This window comes from Budorcas taxicolor, chromosome 5 (assembly GCF_023091745.1).
Source record: "Budorcas taxicolor isolate Tak-1 chromosome 5, Takin1.1, whole genome shotgun sequence".
In the NCBI taxonomy this organism is placed as follows: Eukaryota; Metazoa; Chordata; class Mammalia; order Artiodactyla; family Bovidae; genus Budorcas; species Budorcas taxicolor.
The window spans coordinates 2,638,801-2,663,812 of NC_068914.1; the positions used below are offsets into that span (position 1 = coordinate 2,638,801).

At 47.5% G+C, this 25,012-nt stretch overlaps 1 protein-coding gene across 1 annotated transcript in view; it reads left to right on the top strand.

Moving 5' to 3' along the window:
* TMEM273 (transmembrane protein 273) overlaps positions 1-11,317 on the top strand; it is a 30,010-nt gene extending 18,693 nt beyond the window's left edge. The window contains exons 2-7 of the mRNA XM_052641121.1: positions 2,295-2,348; positions 3,451-3,591; positions 4,433-4,495; positions 4,820-4,850; positions 7,400-7,423; positions 11,225-11,317. Of these exons, the coding sequence (XP_052497081.1) occupies positions 2,295-2,348; positions 3,451-3,591; positions 4,433-4,495; positions 4,820-4,850; positions 7,400-7,423; positions 11,225-11,249 (338 nt within the window). The 3' untranslated portion in view covers positions 11,250-11,317. The remainder of the gene's footprint in view (positions 1-2,294; positions 2,349-3,450; positions 3,592-4,432; positions 4,496-4,819; positions 4,851-7,399; positions 7,424-11,224) is intronic.
* The last annotated feature ends 13,695 nt before the right edge of the window (positions 11,318-25,012 follow it).

Below are 25,012 nucleotides of genomic sequence, written 5' to 3' on the forward strand. Positions count from 1 at the left end.
TTTCCATGCTTTCTGATCTATGTCCTTTCTTCTTTCCCTGTTCAAGTTTCATTTCAGGCTCATATAAGGATTTTATGCTGTGTGATGGTCATGCAGAGCCGTGGCCACTGGGAGAAGACCCCTGAGGGGGGGCCCAGGAGAAGTGTCTGTGTGTGAGCAGGCAGGGGGAGAGGCTGGCCCTTCGTGGCCCTGGCCCCACTCACTGACGCCTGCCTTCCCTGTTCCTCGCCTTCTGCCCAGTAAAGGCCGCGTGGGGAAACTGGAGCTGGAACGGCCCCTCCTGAGCCAGCAGCACACACGTCAGGGTCTCCAGCATCAGCTCAGAAGCCAGTTCCGTTCAGCGACTCTAGCAGCCTAGCCCTACCACGTGTGAAATACAAGGCGTTGTCCAATCCCTGGAAAGGTTTTCCACCTGGCTAGAGCGGCAGGATTGACGTGAAGAATAAATGCAGAGAAACAAGGAAGCTCAGTGGGGAGTTCTAAGAACTGATGGGACCAGGGCCATGCTGCGCCCTGTGGTGTCTGCGGTGTGTGAGTGAGTGGATGGGCCCCATGCGGGTCCATCAGTAACAGAAGTCACCGGATTTCCAAGAAGCCTAGTGACTAAAACAAGGCTGTGTACTTTTGCTTCAGAGTCCTCCAGCTTTTTCATCACCAGGCGAGGCCATCAGAAAACCCCGACAGTCTATTACAATGGTCCCTTCCCCACCAGGGCACTCAGCGAAGATGTCCTCTGTGGAGTGTCTGCCCAACCCCTGGGCAGCTCTGAGCGTGGTCACACGGACGTCTTGTCACTTTGGTGACCGAGTGGCCACCGTTTGCCCTCCATGAGGTCAGGACTCAGGAGGTGGACTTCTCCTGGAGCTAAGTTGGGGAAGATGTGGTCCCTCTCAGTGAAGTCAGCTGCCCCCTTTTAGGACCAACAGGGACTTCTGTCTTGCCTGGAAAGTCAAGCCTAAGAATCAAGCTTGGGTCTCACCACTCACCTGCCCGTGTCTCAGCCCTCCAGTCCTCGGTCTTGACGGTCCTGGCATCATTCTATCAGTTAGCCGCCTGGGATGTAAGTTCTCAAGGCATCATGGGGCTTTGGGTGAAGGTGGCAGGGCTGCCACTTCCCACTTGTATTTGGCCCTTGGGCACATCCTCAAGTTCTCAGTGCATTCCTCATTCAGCAAATGGTGGGGATGGCAGTGCCTGTCTCACAGAGCTCTTGCTCTGAATATTGAATGTATTAATGCAGGTGCTGCCCCCAGTGTCTGCCTCAGAGTAAGTGGCCAGTTAATGCACACTTTCCTTTACGAGGCCTGTGGGTCCATCTTAGCTCTTCTAGAGCCCATCTTCAGGGACCAAGGTCCAGCTTGTGAGTCACATCTCCTATTTAAGGCTTCAAGTCTAGGCTAGAAGACTGAGCCCCCCTGCAGCACGCTCTGTTATCATCATTCATTCATTCATCAAATGTCTATTAATGCCTCCTGTGGGCCAGACACCGTGTCAAATGCTGGGGATTAAGCACTCCACAGGGCGCCACTCAGCCTAGGGGGAAGACCAGCCAGAAGACCCATCAGTGGGTGAACAGCTGAGAAGCTCTGGGGACAGTACCCGGCACACAGCAATGCTATGTAATGTTCTTAAATAAATGGTGTGGTCAGTTACAATGGGTCGGTACAGCCGCTGTGAAGCACCCAGAGGGCAGCTAAGCCAGGTGTGGGGTGTCAGGAGAAAATGACACAGAACCAAGATGAGGTAAAGAAGGAATAGGGGAGAAGACGGAGCTGGGCAAAGGGTGTGGGTCAAGGGCAGCTGGTCCCGGCCTGGGTAGGGAGCTGCAATCAATCAGTCTGGCCAGAGAGAGAGGGTTCTTGGGAGTGAGGAAGAAACTAGAGAGGCAGGCGGGGATCCCAGTGTGGGTCTTAGAAACCATGTTAAAGAGCTGGTTTAACTTACAGCTAAAAAAAAACCTGTTAACCTAAAAAAAGAGATCTTTTATAAAATGAATGAAATAAAAAGCAGTCTTCTGATGGGATTAAAAGGATCTGGTTTAACTGAACTCAGTGCACTCTCACTCCTGCTTTGGCAGAGGTTCTGACCTCCCAGCAAAGCTCCCGGACATCGTGGCAACCAGGAACCACCTCTGTTGCTCCAGAGTGTGGTGGCCGACCAGGAGGCGTCCTGTGGCAGACTTCCCCAGACCTACTGGAGTGGACGGCTGGGGCAGGGCTTTGGCCTGAGACCCCCGGCCTGATCTTGGCCAGCAGTTCTGTTCTAACCAAAATTTGGGGCTTTTGTCTTTGCAGATGTTGGGGCCGCTCAAGTGTTAGCAACAGGCAAGCCTGCTAGCGCTGAAACTGGTAGGTGGCTGCCCAGTGGATTCTGGATGCAGGGCTGAGGGGCAGGAGGAGGGACTCCAAAATGCATGGGCAGGTGGGGCTTCCTGGTGCCTGTTTCCTCCCAGTCATCATGGCGCCGGGACAGAGCTCACCCCGAGACCTGTCTGAGTGGTTAACATGGCTCTACCCTGGGGGTGTGCTACTGAATAAGAGCCTGTCCTCCCAGGCGACATGAGCCATCAGGGCCACCTCGGTCCACTCTCTATGAGATAGGCAGCCCTGCACTGCAGCCGCGAGCCCCCAGACAGCAGGCTTTGCCCTGGCCAGCGCCTCCCTCCACTTGCCCCATCCCAGCCTCTCTCCACCCGAGTTCAGCTCCCCACCTATGGCATGCCTTCCATGGCATCTTCTCTGGGAAGACTGTCAGTTTCCACATCAGCCTGCCTTGTCACTTGGCCCTCGAGTGAGCTCTTGTCTTCCGCTGCTGACTGCAGGCCCTTCAGGATGGAGTCAGGGACTCATTCATTTGCCGTCAGCATACTCACCAGAGCAGGCAATCGACATACACATGGATGAGCTGCGGATGCAGGGATAAGTGAAGATGGCTGCAAGAAGACAGAGAAAGGAGCCACCAGCCACTTGGGAACGATTCCCACAGCTGAAGGGACCAGGGCTGGAGTTCCAGGAGGAGGAGATGCAGCGTGGCTGGAGGGGTAGGGAAGGAGCATGTTCCCAGGAGACTGGAAAATTAGGCTGGCCTCAGTGGGTTGGGACTTCCCAGGTGGCTCAGTGGTAAAGAATCTGCCTGCCAATGTAGGAGACGCGGGTTCAACCCCTGGGTCATGAAGGGAACTTGGAGGAGGAAATGGCAACCCACTCCAGTGTTCTTGCCTGGGAAATCCCATGGACAGAGTAGCCTGGTGGGCTGCATTCCGTGAAGTTGTAACAGGGCTGGACACAGCTGGGTAACGGAACATACACGCATGCAGCAGGCTGGACTATGTAGTGTAAAGGTCCAAGTATATGGCTTTGGACTTCATTCTGACGTAAAGGGAGCTGTGGAAGACTTTTGCTGGGTGACGACTGATTAAAGCCCCTTGTTCAATTCCTCCCTGCCCTCCAGATATCAAATATGCCATCATCGGGACTGCTGTGGGCATCGCCATATCGGCCGGCTTCCTGGCCCTGAAGTTCTGCATGGTCAGGAAGCACATGTTTGATGACGATTCCTCCGACCTGAGAAGCGCAAATGCGGGCTTCAGCGGTAAGGAAACAGCGATGCTCAGGCCTCGCTCTGCCCTTTCCTGAGACAAGACACATTCTGGCCGGTTATCTGGTGTGAGGCTCTAAGGGTAAAACGGGCTATAGAGAGAATAAAAATCATGGATCGAAAAGAAATGCAGTGACCTCTCTGTGTCTCTGTCTCTCTCTGCTTCTGTCTCTCTGTACTTTTCCGTTTAATCATATTTGATATTCTTAAGAATCAGTTTTCTTGGAGAAATGTGGGGCAGGGAGCTGAGCTGGCTTCTGACAGAAATTTCTTTTCTTTTACCCAAATGATGTGATGAGATGAAATCAATCCCAGGAAGCGGTGAGGCTGCTCCTGGCATGGGTGGGAGGTGGGAGGTGTGGCCGGCACTGATGGCCTGGGCCAGATTGCACTTTCCCCCATAAATCGGGCAGGCCCTGCACTGAGTGATGCTGAGTATCTGCTCATGGCCCGAGCAGAGCTGGGCTTACGGGCGCCCAGCATGGCTCTCCACACCCTGTCACAGCTGTGGAAATCCGTGTCCTTGGGTAGATGCTGAACACGCAGTGAGTTTCAGTAGCAAAATACAGTGTTGATTTGCACGCTTGTCCCTCGAGGGGGGACCTGCAAAATCCATCACCCATATGGCTGCTTAATGGGATGGTAACGCGGTTCTCAGAGGATAGGGAGGAAGGACTCTCACCCTGTCTCTTGAAAATGTGATTATTATCTGTAAAGATATCCAAAAACGGAGACAGGGCAAGGAGGAGACCGCATCTGGGGGCTTCCAGTGTGTCCAGCTTCACAGGGAACTTAATTGGTCATAGTTCACCTGCCATTGATTTTGTATCCCTAGGAATAAGGGGAAAGAGAAAAGAGTGTCTTCAGCACACTGAGAGGCATCCCAAATCTCCTGCGGGTGAGAGGGCCCAGCATCCTCAGGGAGGGAGAAGGGGACGAACAACTGGCAGGGGCTGGAGGGTCTATTTGGGAAACCGCAGTCTTCCCTGGGTGCTAAGCTAGGGGGCTCGGGGAGGGACTGGGTAGAGAAGCTTTGACAGTGCTAATGGGGAGGGGGCAGAACCCTCAGCCCAAGACCACCCCCTCAGTGGCCTCAACCTCAGGAACCTCTTAGCGTCTCCCGAGTCCGGTGGGCTCTGACCCCCTCCTGCTGGCCTGGCACCGAGAGAGTGGCACCACCATCACCGTGCCCCCGTCCTAACAGCCTGCTTTCTCTGTTTAGAGACCATTGCACTAAAGAAGAGAACGGCAAGGTAAGGTCACTACCAACTTGTGTCCTCCTCGTATTCCCTCCTGTTTCACCCATCCCTCGCCCTTGCCTGACATCCCTGCCCCTCTTCCCACTTTGAAATGCTTCCGAGGGGACCAGGATGCACCCCTGGCCTCCCTCTCCTCACGCTCCCCTCCTTTGGGCAGCCCTCAAGTGTCATGAGAGTGGGGGAGCCCACAGGGTATTAAGTAGTCAAAGTAAGCTTGGGCTCTTTTCTGCACTTGTTGGGTTAGACTTTGCCTTATCTCCTGCACAGAGTCCCCCCAGCGGATCGCCCACCCCCGTGACCATGTCCCCAGCTGCTGCCATGCCCCAGCTCGGAAACTACACGTATTCTGCTTCCAGCTTCCCTGCTGCCACCCAGCCACACTGCTCTTCTGTATAGAGCCCTTGTCCTCCAAAGACAATCCTAACTCAGGACCTTTGCGCTTGCTGCTTTGTATCGTATGGAATGCTCTTTACTCAGGTAGCAACAAGCTACTGCGAAGCCCTCTGGGATGAGGACCTGAGTGAGACCAAGGAGGCAGCCAGTCTCTTGGGGCGGGGTGAAGGTGCAGGCCAGAATGAAGACGCAGTAGCATTTGCTGAAGTGCGGAGGCCGTAGCTGGGGAGGCCCTCTGGGAAGCAGGCAGTCGAGCCGGGGTGGACAGCGGGCCGGGTGGAGTGGACTATGTTGGTGGCTGCCTTTTTTCAATAGGGTAAGTCTGAGGCTTCTGGAGACTTCCTCGTGGAGGAGATGTTCAGTGAGTGACTGGTATTCAGGGCAGAATCTGAGCTGAGATGTGCTGGTGGGCTTTTAGAGGGATGCAAAGCACAGCCCCCCTGGGGGTTGGTAAGTACAAGGTAGCATCTCTTGACGAAACGTGTGGATCTACGGGTGAAGGAGAGATGGACGTGTGGTACGCCGCAGTCAGGGGGATGCCCTGGGGATGAGCTGGAAATGGATTTTCTCAATAGTTTCACTTTCTTGAGGCTCTGCTCTCCTTCAGATGTTATGGTGTCTGTCAGTAACTTCTGAGGACCTAAAGCCCACTCCAGTATTCTTGCCTGGAGAATCCCATGGACAGAGGAGCCTGGTAGGCTACAGTCCACGGGGTCGCAAGAGTCAGACATGACTGAGCGACTTCACCTTACCTCACCTTAAAGCTCTTGATGGTGGGGGTGAGGGGACCTGGGAAAGTATAGATGAACCCCAGACCCAGAAGCTGCGTTGCCTTTGGGGCCCAGCTCGTCTCCGGGGTGGGAAGTGTAGGATGGGGTCAGGTTTGGATGGGTGAGCTGTGCCTGCGATGGCGGTCTCTGCCCACAGCACGGTCTCAGGGGCCCTCTACTGGGTGGCTGAGGCACCCTGGCATGCGGCTGCAGGCTGCAGTGGCCAGCTCTGGCCCTGTGTCAGGATGATCGAGTGGGCTGGGGGAGGTTCTAACAGAGTGATCTTCTTGACCACCCATGAGCCGTGCTATCTTGATCATCCAAACAGCTCACACTCATCGGGGGACACTTTGGGTTAAGGCATCATGCTTTGGAAGCTCCAGTGCCCCCTGGAAGTTCCCAGAACTGGTGTAAAGTCTGATTCAGGGACCTCTTAGTCATGGGATTCACAAAACGGAAAGATTTCACAACACCCAATTCTTAATCCTGGTGGCTTTGTACATGCATATGTGCGTGCCTGGGGAGGGAATGTGGCAGGCTGTGATGACTCATAGTGAAGGTCTGACACACAGATGCTGCTGTGTGAAGGTGCTGCTGTGAACAGTACATCACAAACCAATTCAAGAGCACTGAATGGACAGTTACCATGGTTTCATGTTCCTTCCTGTGATCAGGTCGGAGGAGCATCGGCTTGGTATGTTTGCTGTTTAGTTGCTCAGTTGAGTCTGACTCTTTTGTGACCCCATGGACCATAGCCCGCCAGGCTCCTTTGTCCATGGGATTTTCCAGTGGATTGTCATCTCCTTCTCCAGGCGTTTTTCCCAGTCCAGGGATTGAACCTGCGTCTCCTGCATTAGCAGGTGGATTCGTGACCACTGAGCCACCAGGAAGCCCTTTTGTACATTTGGATGTTCTGAATTATTCTGATACATTGGAGCTGTAGGGGGAAATTTCCATAACCCAGGGGAGGTGGCTGCCATAGTCACCCCACAATAAACATTGAGGGAGTGAAGCAGAGGAGGAGTGTGAAGGGTGCAGGAGGAAGGCAGGGGCAGAGGAAGGCAGGGAAGAGATGAAAGATGTGGGGAGGTGGACGGTTGGGAGTTAATGGCTGGATGGGGGTTCCCCTGCATCTGTTCCCCACCACGTGCAGGGAACTGTCCTCGGCATTATCACACCAGAGCTCTTCTACTGAGAAGGAAGACACAATTCAAGTTTCCCAGACTGACACTAGATGGAGTCAGCCTTAGTCGGGAAGCCGATAGACCCGAGGATGGAAACACAGAGGACATGCAAGCTGTTCTCCCGCAGCAGAATTTTGCCCCTGCTTTTGGTCGTCTAGGAATGACTTAGTAAACATCCTGTCTTTCTGTTTTGCAGGTTAAACCTCAATTTCTCCGAAAGGTGAGTTGTAAGAGTGAGGGATGGCTCATACCGAAAGGAGGGAAGGCAGTCCCTTTCCTGTCCTGTGCAGGCGGGAGGCCCTCCTGCATGACCCCTGCAGGATGGGAGGGGGATTGCTGGGCATGGGCCAGAAGTCGTGGTGTCAGGCTGGCTGTGAGGTCAGGAATCAGCATCTCTTCGGGACACTTGTGGCAAGTCCTAATCTGGCAGTACTTTGGCAAGATTTTAAATGAAGTTGTGGGGCATTTGCCTCATTAGAGCTGAGAAAACTAGGTTTTAACAGCAAGATGGTTAAATTTTTATCTTATTTGATTTGGTTTTCCAAGACCTTCTCTGACAGAAGCCAGTCAACTGTAGCCAGCTTAAACCATTTGATGAAAAAAAAAAAAATCCAGAATTTTCTTTGTGTCATCAAGCCATCAGTTTGGCTGAGGTGTCAGATTTTCGACGCTGCTGTGAAGTCTCAGAATAGACGGTGCCTGAGCAAGGACAGCCTTTCAGGAAGTGGGGACAGGATCCGAGGTTATGGCTAAAGGAGCTCTGTTCCCAGGAAGGAAGGCATCTCCTTCAGGTTTATCTGAATGGTTGGTTCACTACTCACTTCCCCTAGTCCTGCTTTCCCATACCTCGTGTACCACCCACGTGTTCTCACTGTCCTTTTGGAAAAATCTTCAAAGCCACAGAAATGTTGAAAGAGCAGTGCAATAAAACCATCTTCAACCTTCACCTAGATCCATGAATTAACATTTTACTCTGTTTGATTTAACTCTGCATGCATAATTTTTTCTGATTCACTTAAAAAATAGTGTAGATATCATAATATTTACGCATCATGTATCTCCTGCATAATCACAGTGATAGGAATGGTAAGAAATGGATGGAAATGGGTAGTAATTCAATAGTATCATCTCTTTCACAGCCTGTATTCAAAATTCTGATTGTTTCCCAGGTATCTCTTAAAGCTCTGTTTTTCCAAGCCAGGAGCCACCGTACTTGATTTTGTCTCTTTCTGGTTTTTCTCGATGTTGCTTTCTCTCCCCACGGCACTGTCAGTCTTGAAGTACTCAAGCTTCTCGAATCACGGTCTATTTCCTGGACTTGTCTGTTTCCTCCTGAGCAGGTTCAGATTGAGAATTTTGTCATGATCACTGCAGAGGTGATATTGGGCACATATCTTTCAGTGTGCTGCTCAGGAGTCACATGACTCCAGGCTCTCTGTTAGTGACACTGCTTTTAAGTGCTTGGCTAAGGAAGTGACAACTAGATCTCTCCTGTTAGAGAGAAAATCCCTCGTTTGCAATGAGTAAATCATCTAAGGGGTGGGACTTTGAGACCGTGGGAACACCCTGACCCAAGTAATTCTTCACCCAATGGTTTTACATCTGTTTGTGGCCTGTGTTTGAATAGCTATTGCATTGAGGGTCACAAAGTACTGAGTTTCTAATTCCAGCATTCCTTCTACATTTAATAGCTGGCATTCTTCTCTTATTTCTTGTACATTATTCTTAAGGACTTCAATGCATTATAATTCATCACCATCATGAATCTTTTCGATGTTTAAACTGTCCCAAGTTATCAGTACAAATCAATTCTTGGTGGCTTTAGACCGGATTCCAGTAGTCACTGAGAATGTCATAGACTTCTGAAATTACACAATGTTCCAGGCTCACCTTACACTGTTCCTGCTCAGACTTGGAATCACGCATTTCCCCTAGATTCAAGTTTTCCTACCCCCTCCTCCACCCTCCTGCTTTTCTTTAACATGAGTAGTTTTTAGAAACCAAGATCTGCGCACAGTGGGTGTTTATGGCTACTGAGGCATCGTCACTTGGAGACCTTCTCAGTGGACAGTCAGCACACGCATATTTACCAGAATGCATCAGAAACGCAGCATCACAGCATTCTTCTTAAGATTTCCTCATTCCATATTTCTATTTTGCCTTCTCTAAAGTGAAAGCCCTGTTTCCCAACCATAGAAATATTTTTATTCATTTGCTCTATCCTATAATACACACAAAATACATACTTTAAGAATTACAATACTGTACAACTACAAACTCACTTAAAAACTTCTTTGCTGTTCTTCGTTCTTAGAATTTAGCCCTCCATGTGTACAGAGCATTGTGTTCAAGTTGAATTAATTATCTTCTCAGTGTGGTTATGCTATCAATTTGATATATACTTAGAGGTATTTGTTTCAGTGTATATGCTGGTTTTTAATTTCTTAATCTTTGTATTTTAATTTTATTTTTTGAGTATGTGAAACACATGTATAGTTTTAAACTAAAAACGTGTAAATAGGTAAACTTAGAGACCTTCTGCTCTCCTGTCCACTCCACCCTGCTCCTACCCACTGCTTTGAGGTAATTAATTTCAACAGTTCCTGTTTCACCTTCCCTGTGTTCCTTTTACGAAATTATGTTTAATTAAAAGATGTGCATATGTACAATTTTTATAAAATTGGATAAATATTTATATATGCATATATATATTGTCCTGGTTCTTGTTTGTTCTTATTTGGAGCTCTGATTCATCTGGTATGGTGCGTGGTATGAGACATGATCCAATTATATCTTTTACCCAAGTGGCACTCAAGCTATCTTAATATCATTTTTCAAAATCACTGTATTTTCCCAAGTATTTTATTTGTCACCTTTATCAGGCTCAAAATCCTCCCCTATAGGTGGGCTGTTCCTAGACTTCACATCATTCTCCAGTGGTTTTGTGATTGTTCATGCACCATTATCACACTCTTTCTGGTGACGACTTCATGCATTACCCGGTGTGGCTGGTTCCCACACACCTTGCTATTTAAGTCTAGCTATTCTTGTGTATTTGTTTTCCATATAAACTTTGCAGTCAACTTCGGAATTTAGCTACAGAAACAAACATCTTGCTATTTTTATTGGAGTTGCATTATGTTTACACGTTAAATTGAAGACAATTGACTTTTTGAGGATATTATCCTTCACTGACACAAATATATGCTTTTCACAAGTCTGTTTTTGTGTGTCTCGGGAGAGTTTTCAGATTTTACTCTTATGGATTTTCCACATTTCTTATTAAGTTTACTTCTAAATATTTCATGTTTTTGTTGCTTTAGTAAATGGAATTTCCCATCATGTCTCCTACTTGGCCATTGATTTGGGATATTAACATGATAGCAGCTGACATATTGAATGCTTTTCTTGTTTTATTTTATTTTATTTTATTCTTGATCTCCTTGAGTTTTCATCATATTATGTCATCTGCCAAAATGTAGATCTTCTCTTCCAATAAGCCTCTAATTGTTTTCTCCTCTCTGATTGCATTGGCTAAAATCACCAGGGTTAAATAAGAGTGGAAACAGTGAGTATATTTGTCTTCTGCCTGACCTTTGTGGGAAATTCTCCAGTGGTTTTCACTGAGTAAGATGTTAGATTTAGGGCTAAAGTACACATGTTTTATCACCTTAAGGACACGCACCAGTTCCTATCTTACTGAGTCTTCCCCCACAGCCCAGGAATTTGTGTGGGATTTGGTTAAAAGACTTTTCAGCATTAGCAGCCATTAACTTATCCTCAGGAGACATTCTCTGGGATGGTCCCAGGAAAACGAGGACAGAGAGGCACCCTTGTTACTACTTCACTTTTTTGCGTCTCTCCTTGTTGATCTGTATGGTTTTGGAGGATGGGGTGGAAAATTGGATTTAGGCAGCCACTAATAACCCTAGAGTCTCCAAAAGTCTCTTTGTCTTTCTCTTGGTACCTAGCTCAGGTCTGAGTATTAATGAGTCTTCCAGATGGCTCTTTTTTTTTCCAGAAATGCACATGTGATTGAGCTCTGAGTGAGCAGCTTCTTCAGGAGGGCACTCTGGACAGCTACTCATTGGAGACAGCTTGAATTTGAGCATCCAAAGCTGGTGATGGACCTTCACACGGAACTCAAAATACAGAGCAAATAAACTTACAGAATCTACAGCACCTCTGTCCTGAAAGAAAACAGCGCTTCTCTTCTGCAAGGAGCTGGCTGCCTAAAGGGACGGAAGAGCACTCTTTCGAGCAGTAAGAAAGTTTGGAAGTCGATACACGCTCACTGCCTGTCCTTGTTTCCAGTATCAGAGTTGTTCACGCTTCATGATGACATTGTGTTCGTGGATCCTACCAGTAGCAAGCGGCTCATGGCATGAGAACCGAACTCAAGACACAGCTTCTTTAGCACCACAGTCTACCAAGGGGTGAGCAGCCTTGTCTAAAACTGTTGGCCTCAACTTCTTAGCTGTCAGAAGAATCCATCTGTCAACATTCAAGGGAACTGAAAAGTGAAAACCTTGGGGCAGGCTCCATTTCTATAAATGACTGGGAGACCTTCCAAAAGAAGAAATGCAGGCTGGGCTGGAGTGGGAGAAAGGGGTCTGACAGCTGTGGAATGGCCCCTCAGCTCTGCAGCTTTCAAATGATGGTACCAAGAAAGGATGAAAAGAGAAAGCAGCTGCCTTGGCTTGTAGTGAGCTATACCAAAGCAAGGGATTATTGTTATGCTTATAGGATTGTTTGTGGTGACTATGACAATGTCCGTACCTTATCATGGAGGACACAGCTGGAAAAGACATAAAGCCAAGGCGGCATGACGCAGGCCCCATTCACATTTCTCTCCCCTTAATATTAACCCTGGGTTTCTGGGCTGCATTAAGGAATACGCTTTGCCTTTTCATTCAGTAGAAATCCAGGTGGCTACATGGACTGGTTCTCCTTAGATTAGGTTACTCACCTTGTGTATGGTAAAAGATGAGTTATATTTCAAAACAAAGCACTGTGTTGTAATAATTTGCCTGAACTCCCAGGGCATCTTTTATCTGACTTGATAACAATGTAGCTCATTAGCAGCCTTGGTTAACTGATAACCTAAAGCGGTAATGCGATACTCATAAGCAATTTTCTGTGTGTTAGAATAAACCATCTTGTAAGGTATCTGATAATTGATTTGCTTCTTTTAGCAGCATTTTAATTAAGACAGCTGGTTGGGAACTGAAAGTGAATGCTTCTAGATTCTCAGTAATCACTGTAATATCTATAAACTCAATAGAATGTAGGGTCCTTTCCCTCACCCCACATCATGACCCATTTTCCCAGCACCACTCCCAGCCTCCAGCTTTGTTTGAGTCCCACCCAGAGTGTCCTGTGTGAGGAACAGAGAAGTATGCTGAGGACTGGTGCTTTCTCCTTGTCTTCTAATGGCAGACATGCCGTGGAAAGCAGATGGGTTGGGGGTTCCAGGCAATTGGCTTCCTCGGCTTATACGCCAATTCCAAGCTCAGTGACTTCCTTCTGTAGCAGTCCTACTGGAAGCCGTTTTTGACAGCCCCTCTTCACGGGAGCAGCTCCTGGGGATAGAGGTGCCAAGGGGCAGAAACTCTTGGATATGTTTTTGAAGCAGCCAAAAGAAGTCATCGTGTCTGTAGGTCCAATGTCCTGAGTGAGAGTCATTTCTCCTGTCCTATGCTGTGGTTTGGGACCAGAGGCCAAGGACTAGGATAAACCCTGCCCTCCCAGCCCAGTAGGCTCTGAGTCCCCCAGAACACATGCAGATCCCAGACAGCCCATCTCAACAGGCAGAACATCCTGCCCAAAGGAGAAGCGACAGACGAGACTCAAATACCTGTGGGTGGAGTGAGCGGCAGATCTCAGCAACCAGACTGGATCTAGAGGCACAGCTGTGGTTTGCTGCCTCTGTGACTCAGTACCTGGAGGAGAAGGGAAGATGGGAAAGAGTTACCTGGCAAAATCAACAGAGCACAAATATGTATCCATCTCTATGGGCTTCTCAGATGCCTCAGTGGTTAAAAAATTCTCCTGCCAATGCAGGAGCTACAGGAGACACGGGTTCTACACCTGGGTCAGGAAGATCCCCTGGAGGAAGAAATGGCAACCCACTCCAGTATTCTTGCCAGAATAAGCCCATAGACAAAGGAGCCTGGCTGGCTATGGTCCATGAGGTCACAAAGAGTCAGACATGACTTAGCAACTAAACAGGCACACATCAATCTCTATATCTTCAAGCTAAAAATATGTTTTACATAGAATCTATAAATTAAAATAAGCATAAAAATAAAATAAATATGTGCATATATTCTTCTATGTGTGTTAGAAGTATGCATATGGTGGAATTATATTCTATCATAGAATGTATGGGTGTTTGAATAAGTAAGTGAAAAACAGCCCTTTTCACCATCCAAATTTGGAAATAGCTGAGAGGTAGATAAACAAGTTAAACAGATGGAGATGAAAGTATCAGAGTTATTCTGATCTTCAAATAAGTCATGACACATTAATATCACTCCACAGGCTCTAGAGTCTTGCTTGGTCCTTGCCCCAGTCTAAGCAAGAGGTTGGTGTGGCTGGGGTTGGAGCGTCAGCAGCAAAGATGCAGAGGATGGATGGGTTTTGGATGGGGTTTAGTGGTAGGGGCCTCAGGGCTTGCAGACGTAGATTTGGGTGTGGAGGAAAGAGTGACTCAGCCTCAGTCCCAGAGTCTGGCGCCATGGAGAAGGATGTGGAAGGAAGCCCCAGGGAGTGCTAACCTTAGGAAGGGTCTGCAGCCGCTCTCGGGTTTCTTGGGTCAGCTCTTGGCGAGCCAAAAGATGGGCTGCACTTGGAGAGAGAGTGAATCCCATGTTCTCCTATGGGAGTTCAAGCTTGTAAACTGGGGTTAAAAGCACACATGTCAGAGACTGTTGTGGAATGCACTCCGAGATCCATGAGAGAAGCAGGGAAGAATCGGCCTGGAGGAGCTGTAAGGCTCTTTAACAGTGGGGTGGAGTGTGCAGAGGGGTTGTTTGGACAGAGCAAAGCTGAGCTGAGCTGAAGATGCAAGCCGAGGGGCTGGTACCTGTGATATGAACTCCAGAAGGGCCAGGGCCAGCCTGTGCTCAGGGCCCACCCCTTGACTGGTTCTCTTCTGAGTTATTTGTCATAATCCCAGGGCTTGTCGGATAAATTAAGCATCCTTCAAAAATATGACATTTCACATGGATGTTATCAATGGATGACAAATAGGTCTCTCCCAGGCTGTGTGTGCAGAGTGAAGTGAGGTCACTCACGCCTGGACATGAGGAGTTTATGAGTCAGGGAGGAGGGCAGACCATTTTGGAACCTACTATGCCAATACCTGCTTCCCTTGTGGCTCAGCTGGTAAAGAATCCACCTGCAATATGGGAGACCTGCTTCGATCCCTGGGTTGGGAAGATGCCCTGGAGAAGGGAAAGGCTACCCGCTCCAGTATTCAGGCCAGGAGAATTCCACGGACCGTGTAGTCCATGGAGTCACAAAGAGTTGGACACGACTGAGTGACTTTTCCAAATAGGAAAAGGAGTACTTCAAGGCTGTATATTGTCACCCTGCTTATTTAACTTCTATGCAGAGTATGTCAGGAGAAACGCTGGACTGGAAGAAACGCTGGACTGGAAGAAACACAAGCTGGAATCAAGATTGCCGGGAGAAATATCAATAACCTCAGATATGCAGATGACACCACCCTTATGGCAGAAAGTGAAGAGGAGCTAAAAAGCCTCTTGATGAAAGTGAAAGAGGAGAGCGAAAAAGTTGGCCTAAAGCTCAACATTCAGAAAACGAAGATCATGGCATCCGGTCCCATCACTCCATGGGAAATAGATGGGAAAAGAGTGGAAACAGTGTCAGACTTTCTTTTTTGGGGCTCTAAAATCACTGCAAATGGTGATTGCAGCCATGAAATTAAAAGACGCTGACTCCTTGGAAGAAAAGTTATGACCAACCTAGATAGCATATTCAAAAGCAGAGACATTACTTTGCCGACTAAGGTCCATCTAGTCAAGGCTATGGTTTTTCCAGTAGTCATGTATGGATGTGAGAGTTGGACTGTGAAGAAGGCTGAGCGCCAAAGAATTGATGCTTTTGAACTGTGGTGTTGGAGAAGACTCTTGAGAGTCTCTTGGACAGCAAGGAGATCCAACCAGTCCATTCTAAAGGAGATCAACCCTGGGATTTCTTTGGAAGGAATGATGCTAAAGCTGAAACTCCAGTACTTTGGCCACCTCATGCGAAGAGTTGACTCATTGGAAAAGACTCTGATGCTGGGAGGGATTGGGGGCAGGAGGAGAAGGGGACGACAGAGGATGAGATGGCTGGATGGCATCACAGACACAATGGACGTGACTCTGAGTGAACTCCGGGAGATGGTGATGGACAGGGAGGCCTGGTGTGCTGCAATTCATGGGGTCGCAAAGAGTCGGACACGACTGAGCGACTGAATTGAAATGAACTGAACTGAACTGAACTGAACTGAACTGAGTGACTTTCACTGGCTCTGGCGATGCCAATACCCAGGAGGATAAAAGACCAGGACAAAGTGAAGAAAGGGCAAAGCAATCACTATGTGTGGGGGGTAGGCTGCACAGAAGGGGCGTCAGGAAGAATCAGTTCCTGATGCACAGTGTCCTGATACACTGACACAGTGTCTGCTGCCATCTGGTTGTCTGGATATGTGAGGCTTAATTTCTCTTTCATGAAGCCAGTTTCAGAAAGACAGTAAGTGAATATGTGAAATAGAAGTTCAGGGGCATGCAAAGATCCCAGAAGTCCCGGTGTTCGTTTGTTAGGTGTTCTGGGAGGAACGAGCAAATAGAACAAAAAGAAAGACAAATCCAAAGAGAGAGAATAAAAGTGAGCAGAATTTCAGAAAGGGACTAGACAACAGCTTAAAAGGAAGGATGTAGTGAGACATAGGCAAAGCCACCTATATACAGCAGAACCAAAGTAAATTTGAGAGCATCAGGAACAAAGAAAAGCAAATGGCCCATAAAAATAGGAGCTTTTGAGAGAAATTTGACTTTTTGTCGGTGGAACTGAATGAAAGAAGATAAAGAACCGATATCTTCAAAATTCTCAGAGGATATGATTATGTACCATAGTATTCTATACCTAAACAAACTATCAATCAAGTGAAAAAAAAAAAACAAAAAATCAGAAAATTTACTACTCCCAAAGTTCTTTCTGAAAAAAAAAAAATGACCAGAAGACGGACTTTAGCAAAATGAAAAATGAATTTAACAGGACTGTGTGAGATAAAAGAAGTGTCAGTAGGCAAAGGAACCAGTGAAATTCATATGTAAGTTTACATGAGCAACTATTATTTTCAAAAATTGTGGTGCCATTATAATACATTAAAATCTCACATGATTTCAATATGGGAGGTTGTGTGGAAGAAATAGAAATGACAGGTATAAAAGCATTAAGTTGTTCAGGGACATAACATAGAATATTGATTAGCTCTCAATAATGATATTAGAAAAATACATTATTGAATTTGCATAATGTAAATTCAAGAAGAACCCCTAGAATAAAAAAATAGTGGAGGGATAGAAAACTTTTAAAGAATTATAAGCCTTCAGTTCAGTCACTCAGTTGTGTCTGACTCCTTGCGACCCCATGGACTGCAGCACGCCAGGCCTCCCTGTCCATCACCAACTCCCGGAGTTCACTCAAACTCATGTCCATCGAGTCGGTGATGCCATCCAGCCGTCTCATCCTCTGTCGTCCCTTTCTCCTCCTGCCCTCAGTCTTTCCCAGCATCAGGGTCTTTTCCAACGAGTTGGCTCTAAAGGAGAAAAAGAAGCAGCAGCAGGAGGAAGAGGAGGAGGGGGAGAGTAAGAATGAAAATTCTTGTGTATATGCTTTTGGGAGAGACATAAAAATTTCTCTGGGGCAGATACAATTTTTATTCCTAAAACTGCAAAGCGTAGGTGGCATGACCAGTGTGAAAACGGCCTGAGGAACAGTATTATGGATAATGATATTATCCACCAGTATTTTGAGAAGCCTGGTCTCCAAGGTTGCTGGACCTAGATATTATAAGGAAAGTACATCCCTCTCTGGACTCCTCATCTTAGTTTGCACCTCAGACTTGGCTCCAGTGCCAGATGGCCATGGGCAAGAGTAAGGGAAATAAGTCCTGCTTCTGCCAGCCTGAGTGGGTGGCCTCCAGTGGTCTTGGGAAGTCCTCAGGGAAGGAAGCTGATGGAATAAACTGTAAGACCACTTTATCCAAAAGGGAGCAACATGGTAAAAACAATTAGTAGAGGACAGGACAGCCCATTGCCTGGTGAGGCAGAAGGTGGGGATGCTGTGAGGACAGCTGCAGGCTCAGGCTGATTCAGGCTGGGGAGTACCTGTGGATGTCAGTTCAGTTCAGTTCAGTTCAGTTCAGTCGCTCAGTCGAGTCTGACTCTTTGCAACCCCATGAACTGTAGCATGCCAGGCCTCCCTGTCCATCACCAACTCCCAGAGTCCACCCAAACCCATGTCTGTCGAGTTTGTGATGCCACCCAGCCATCTCATCCTCGGTCGTCCCCTTCTCCTTCTGCCCTCAATCTTTCCCAGCATCAGGGTCTTTTCAAATGAGTCAGGTCTTCACATCAGGTGGCCAAAGTATTAGAGTTTCAGCTTCAACATCAGTCCTTCCAATGAACACCCAGGACTGATCTCCTTTAGGATGGACTGGTTGGATCTCCTTGCAGTCCAAGGGACTCTCAAGAGTCTTCTCCAATACCACAGTTCAAAAGCATCAATTCTTTGGCACTCAGCTTTCTTTATAGTCCAACTGTGACATCCATACCTGACCACTGGAAAAACCATAGCTTTGACTAGACGGACCTTTGTTGGCAAAGTAATGTCTCTGTTTTTTAATATGCTATCTAGGTTGGTCGTAACTTTCCTTCTAAGGAGTAAGCGTCTTTTAATTTCATGGCTGCAATCACCATCTGCAGTGATTTTGGAGACCAGAAAAATAAAGTCAGCAGCAGTAGAATAAGCAAGAGGAGGGGCAAGGCTACACTGATGTCTCTCCTCTAGATTGGGAGGAGTAACTCGCCTAGACATAATGGCTGTTCTTTCCATCAGTTGGATGAGCGGATATGGACTGGCCTTCAATCAGTACGGGATTCTCTGGCGTGACAACAGCCGCATGACCCAGACACTCTCAGCTGTCATGGTGACCTTGCATTTCTGATCGCTCAGCCCTGAGAAAACCTTCAGTGGCGCAGAGGACCATGTAGAAGGTTTTGTGCACCTCAACTGCAAGTCACCTGCTCCAGTGATCTTGCCTGGAGAATCCCAGGGACGGAGGAGCCTGGTGGGCTGCCATCTATGGAGTTGCAGAGAGTCGGTCACGACTGAAGCGACTTAGCAGCAGCAGCAGCCCCTCCTAAGAAAGTCTGGGCCAAAGGGGCTAACTCCATTCCCCTAGAATGGGAGGTGAGCAGAATAACAGGAAGGGAGTTTGCCCTTAAAAAAAAAAAGTTTTTCCTGTGTGAATGAAACTCCTTAGAGAGGAAATAATATCTAAAGAAGCTTTATCAGAAGCTGAGTCATGTAAAACCCTTGAAGTCCCCGTAAGGAATAATGGGTGCCAATCAAGATGGATTTGACCTCAAGCAGGCTGAGATTGTCTCCTTTCATCAGCTTCAGCTCATTTGGAGGGTGGCAGTGACTCACCCAGATGAGGAAAGAGGGGTGAGGAGGGAGAGGAGGAACAGGGTGGTGCCAGCACATGGCCGACACCTGGGCCCTGCAGCCGGGGGCTGGTTACACTCTTGGACATTGTTTGGTCTTGAGGGAACCCCTCCACCGCCTCCCGCTGGGGGGATGTTCCTGTGTCTTTGCTCTGAAAGCAATGAGGAGAAGGAATAAAAGGTCAGATTTAGGCCAAGGAGGAGGGAGAAAACTTCAGTGTAACTTCTAAGCTTCAGCTATCATTCATGAAATCAGTGAGCCATTTTGCCTTTCAAAGGGAAATATCTCTTCAAATTAATGATAATTTACACTACTTCTGAGCATTTGTCTGGCATGGTTGAAAAGAAACATTGTAAAGCTGCCTTAGCCTTTACAAGATATGTAATCATTTCTTTACAAGATATGTATAATTATGTGTTCTTTACAAGATATGTATCATTTCAAGAAATGATACCAAGGCCAGGGCTCAGCTCTCTAAGGGGCTCAGATGCTCAGAGCTGGTGGAGGTGGTGGATGGAGGAGCGGTGGACTGGGGCAGATGTCCAGAGGGGCAGGAAGGGGCGTGGCGAGAGCTCTGGAAGCACTCAGGTGGCCACTGAGGACCACCTGGCTTGCGGTGATGGGGAAAGCCTGCACTCTACAGATGGACATGGGTCCTCGTTTGGATACCTGGTCCACAATTCAGGAGCTACTTGACCTTGGGCAAGTTAGATGGGCAAATGGCAGGAGTGGAGGGGGATGAGGGCACTCCAGGACCATCACAGGGACCAAATAACATGATGAAATGTTTTGCTTTGTACCTGGCCTGTGGCTGGTGGTAGATAGATGTGGATTCTTTTCTGTATATGAAATTGGAGCTGAGAAGACGGAATCTGGGTGGTGCTTCCTCCCATCCAGGCAACTGGAACAGCCAATTGTGGTCCCAAAGTGCCTGAAGCTCCATTTCCCCATGCTGGCTCCTTGGGGCAGTTCAGGGCTAGAGAGGCTGCCCCGCCCCGCCCCGCCCCGCCCCGCCCCGCCCCGCCCCGCCCCGCCCCAACCCGCTCCAGGCCCGCCCCCACGCCCCGCCCCCCACGCCCCAACCCGCCCCGCCCCGCCCCGCCCCAACCCGCCCCAACCCGCCCCGCCCCAACCCGCCCCCCACGCCCTGCCCCGCCCCCCACGCCCTGCCCCGCCCCCCACGCCCTGCCCCGCCCCCCACGCCCTGCCCCGCCCCCCACGCCCTGCCCCGCCCCCCACGCCCTGCCCCGCCCCTGGTTCCCTGTCTCTCCCGAAGGCGGGAGCTTGCTCGCCCAGCTGGCTCTGATCAGCCTCTCACTGGGCCACTTTTCTGTCTTCATTTGTCCTTGTTTACGTTTCCTTGCAAACAAATGTCATGCCTTTCCCACGGGCTTCTCTCTAACCAGTTTATATTTTAACCCTGTGTAGACAGGGCCGGATGAGACAGGGGATGAGATGGCTGGATGGCATCACCGACTCGATGGACGTGAGTCTGAGTAAGCTGCAGGAGTTGGTGATGGACAGGGAGGCCTGGCGTGCTGCAGTCTGTGGGGTCACAAAGAGTTGAACACGACTGAGCGACTGAACTGAACTGAACTGAGGCAGGGCCAGATTTCTGCTCTTCACCCCAGCCCTATTTCCCACACCCCGTGAGCCAAATGCTGCCTTCTGACGTCTGTCCCAGGTCCTGGGCTGAGGGATGTGTCTGTAGGACCGATATGAAGCATCCTGGGGACGGATGGGCAGGAGGCATGGAGTTTTACAAAATCTTGGGTTTATATGTGTATACATATGTATGTATTTTTAAAATTCAGTAGTATTTAAATAAAACTAGAGGTAATTTATTGCTTGGGCTTCCATTGTGGCTCAGTGGTAGAGAATCTGCCTGCTATTGCAGCAGACGTGGGTTCAATCCCTGGATCCGGAAGATTCCCCTAAAGAAGGAAATGGCAATACTTACTCCAGTGGGAAATCCCATGGACAGAGAAGCCCATGGGCTACAGTCCATGGGGTCCAAAGAGTCAGACACAACTTAGCAACTAAACAACAACAATTTTTTTCTTATTTTCTTACATGTTTATTGTACAAAAATTAAAAAAACAAGGATAAATAAAAGGATGGGGGAACTCCTTTTCCAAAGATAAATGCTGCTCGCTTTTTGGTGTTTATCATTCTCAACTTTACATATCTGAGCATGTCAGTCAGTCAGTTATATATATACATACGTGCTAGGTTTCCATAACTGGGTTTGTACGGTACAGTGGACCCTGAACAACCCGGGTTTGAACTTCGCAAGTCCACGTATACGTGGGTTTTTTTCAATAGTAAGTACAACAGTAGGTTGAATCCGTGGATGAGGAACCTTGGATACTAGACGTTATATTCCTATTTCAGCTGTGTTGAGGATGGGTACCCCAACCACCAGAGTTGTTCAAGGGTCAGTTATATATGGCTGTATTTACTATGTTGTGAACATATTTTCCCAAGTTCTTCAGGAACAGCATGGCATCTCTTTGTTTAGTTATCCCATATTTTATTCAACCCAGGGGTTCTCAAACTCAAATCAGTCACACGGAGGATTTACTTAAACCCAGAAGGCTGGATGTACTGGGGTTGAACCCAAGAATCTTTATTTCTAACAAATTCCCAGGTGTCAAGGATGCAACCCAATCAACCAAAATTCCTTTCCTGGGACACTGGTTGCTTCTGAATTTGTGAGTAAAAATAGCGCTGTATTGAAAATAGGTCAGAAAAATCTCGGCATACTGTTAATTTGCTTAAAGATAAATTTCTAGAAGTGGGGTTGCTGAGAGTGAGGGTGTCACAGGTTTAAAGCTGTTGCTGCATATTACCAGAACATTGTTTCAATCTATATTTCTACCAGAGTATGCCTGTCCTGGACCTTGCGTTTGTTTAATTCTTTTTTTTTTTTAAGATAAAATGTATCCATCTGATCTAGCTAATCTATATAGAAAGCTAAATTCCGCCTCCCACAGGCTGTGTGAACCCAGGAACCAGCACCAACTGCACAGAGGCTGTTTTTTCACGTTAATGGAGAAAGGATCCTCCTTTGATTACATTTTTAGATTGCTGTGAGAATCATAAAATGATGGTAGGATTGAGTGCCCTTTCTACACTGTGACTCACTTGTAGATGGGAGGGTCTGAGCACTTTCCTGAAGAATTAAGAAGCAGCCCCTCTTGTGGAAACTTCCCGAAAGTTAGAATTACCAGGAGAAATTTGCCTAAAAGACTTGTCTTCCCAGACAGAACTGTGGGCTCCATTAACTGTATGCAGGAGGCCCTAGTGGTGGGACAGTAAGTGCTTAACATCCTGTCCCCTCCCTGGGGTGGTAGTGGGACAAGCAGGAAAGACCTTGATTTTAGACTTTGCCAGTTACCATGATGTAAATCCTCCCTCCGAGTCCTCTTACAAGCTGCCAACGTGTCATGAAATGTGGTAAAATAATTGGGAATTGAGGAGTTTTGAATATTTGTTCCTTTTGTGCATTATATAATCTAATTATAAGTTGATATGATTCTGATTTTGATAAAAGCTGTTTCACAACTGGCTTTCAAAAATTCTTGACAGATTTAACAATTGGTTTTCGTAAGCCAGTCCTAGCTGGCCCCAGATCACCACTGGCTTCCCCTCTTGGTTATAAACTCATTAAAAATGCAAGTCACGTTCTGGAAGAATAACGCTTGGTTATGCCAACTTCATTTTTTAACATTTGGCTGTGGGCAAAACACTGGCAATCTGAATGATTTGGGTTCCAAACCTTCGACATATGTATATAAAACAGTCTAATGCTAGCCTTCGCAAGGACTGGGGTCTGGGGTCCTCCTAAGACGTCTGGCTCCCGTGCGTGGCTGCCAAGCTCCTCCTGCACACACTGGTGGTGTAGGGAGAAACCCAGCAATGTAGAGGAAGCAGGCTTTGTTTCCGGAACCTCCACAGTGAGGTCTCGAAAGATGTGCTTTCAGCTGCTGCCGTCCTTGCCTTTTAATTTTCTTCGCTTGGCTCTATCACAATCAATCTAATTTGTTGTGGGTTAGGAGGTGAATCCTATGGAGTGATGCTCCTTATCATGCTTATGGACTGTCATTTTCCAAAAAGCTGACCTGATTTGTGTGTATATTGTGGGCCAAATGCCAGCTAGTCATACTCTTTTCACAAAGGCCGGTAAATAATATAAAAAATTATTTTCAGATCTCTATACTGCTGTTTCACTGTTAAGTACCACTGCCTGTGAATTTGTGCTGTATCAATAGCTTATTGTATTTTGTAGCTAATAAAGTAATAATAAATTTACTGAGTTAACTTCAAGCTTTAGGGAATCATTTTAAAGATATAAACCAAAATTTAAATAATATGCAGATGCTTTTCGTCTTCTCTTGTGAATAATAGATAATTCACTTATGTTCTCTTCTGGTCTTCAGCATATTTATCGGATTTCTGACAGTCAGAGTGGACTGGGGACAGCGTTTGTGGAGAGCTGTCTGTCCCTTGTGATGTGAGTCAGTGCTGGTCTCCTTCTCACCAACGCTGGCAGGGCCTATCTTTCCTTTCCAGGACTGGTGCCATACTGCCCAGGATGCTGGCTGGCTCAGGTGGTCAGGGGCGGGGTGCATTGCTCACTGCTTCCTGCCCATTCTCTGTACGCTGGGGGGTGGGCTGCCCATTCTCTGTGCGCTGGGGGGTGGGCTACAGCCTCTGCCCATTCTCTGTGCGCTGGGGGGTGGGCTGCAGCCTAGGGCTGCCTCCTTGACACTGGGACCCTCCACATCAGCCGTCTGGGCATGCTGACCACATGGAGCAGCTGGCCCACCGCAGCAAGGCCAAGTGAGATTTCTCCTAGGAAGGCAAGGGTTGTTCAACAACTGAAAAATCAAGCCATGTTAATAGAATGAAGGGATAAAATCATGTCAATAGATACATAAAAAGCATTCTAAAAAAAAAAATCAACATCCTTTCATGATTAAAGCACTCGGTAAATTAGGATTTGGTGGCTCAGTGGTAAAGAATCCTCCTGCCAATGCAGGAGACATGAATTTGATCCCTAAGTAGGGAAGACCACCTGGAGATGGAAATGGCAACCCTCTCCAGTATCCTTGCCTGGGAAATCTAACTGGATAATGGAGCCTGGTGGGCTACAGTAGATGGGATCACTAAGAGTCAGACACAATTTAGCCACTAAACAACAATGATGAATTAGGATTAGAAGGGAACTTCCTCAACACGAAAAAGGCCATGTACAAAAACCAGCGACGTTGTCAATAGTAAAAGATTTAATGCTTTCCCTGAAGATAAGGAGTAAGACAAGGATGCCAGCTTTCAGTGCAACAGGATACTCAAGTTCTTGCCAGAACAATTAGGCAAGGGAAAGGAATAAAAGACACCGAATGGAAAAGGAAGAAGTAAAACTATCTCTGTTTGCTGATGACATGATCTTATGTATTAAAACCCTAAAGAATCCACACCTCCGCAAAAAAATCTGTTTGATTAAGCACATTCAACAAAACTGAATTTTAAAGTTGTATTTCTATACAATAGCAATGAACAATCAAAAAAAAAAAAAGCATTAAGAAAATGGATCCACTTACACAGCATCCAAAAGAATAAAATACCTAGGAATCAATTTTAATTGAGGAGGGCAGGTTTTGTACATTGAAAATACATACATACAAACCCTACTGTGGAGGCGTTGCTGGAACCAGCCTCACGCACTGCAGGAGTGCAGCCAGCGGTGGACTGGTGTGGCTCATGGACTGCCTTACCTGCTGGTCCCTCAGTCTTGGCCTTGGGTTCCTTTCTTGGGAACTTTCCTGTTCTCAAGGAAAACACAGCCTGACCCAGCCTTCCTGGAAGTCCTCCCACCTTACTCCCTAACATTCCTGGAAGGCGTGGGACCACCTGCAAGGCTGTGGGTAGCAGGCTGGGGAGGGACAGTGGCTGCTTCCCCTGGGACCCCTTTACCATCCAATAAGTAAGCCCATCAACTTACAAAAGAGACAGTTTCTGAAGGACTGGGATAAGAAAAAGACAGTCTTAAGACAGGAGT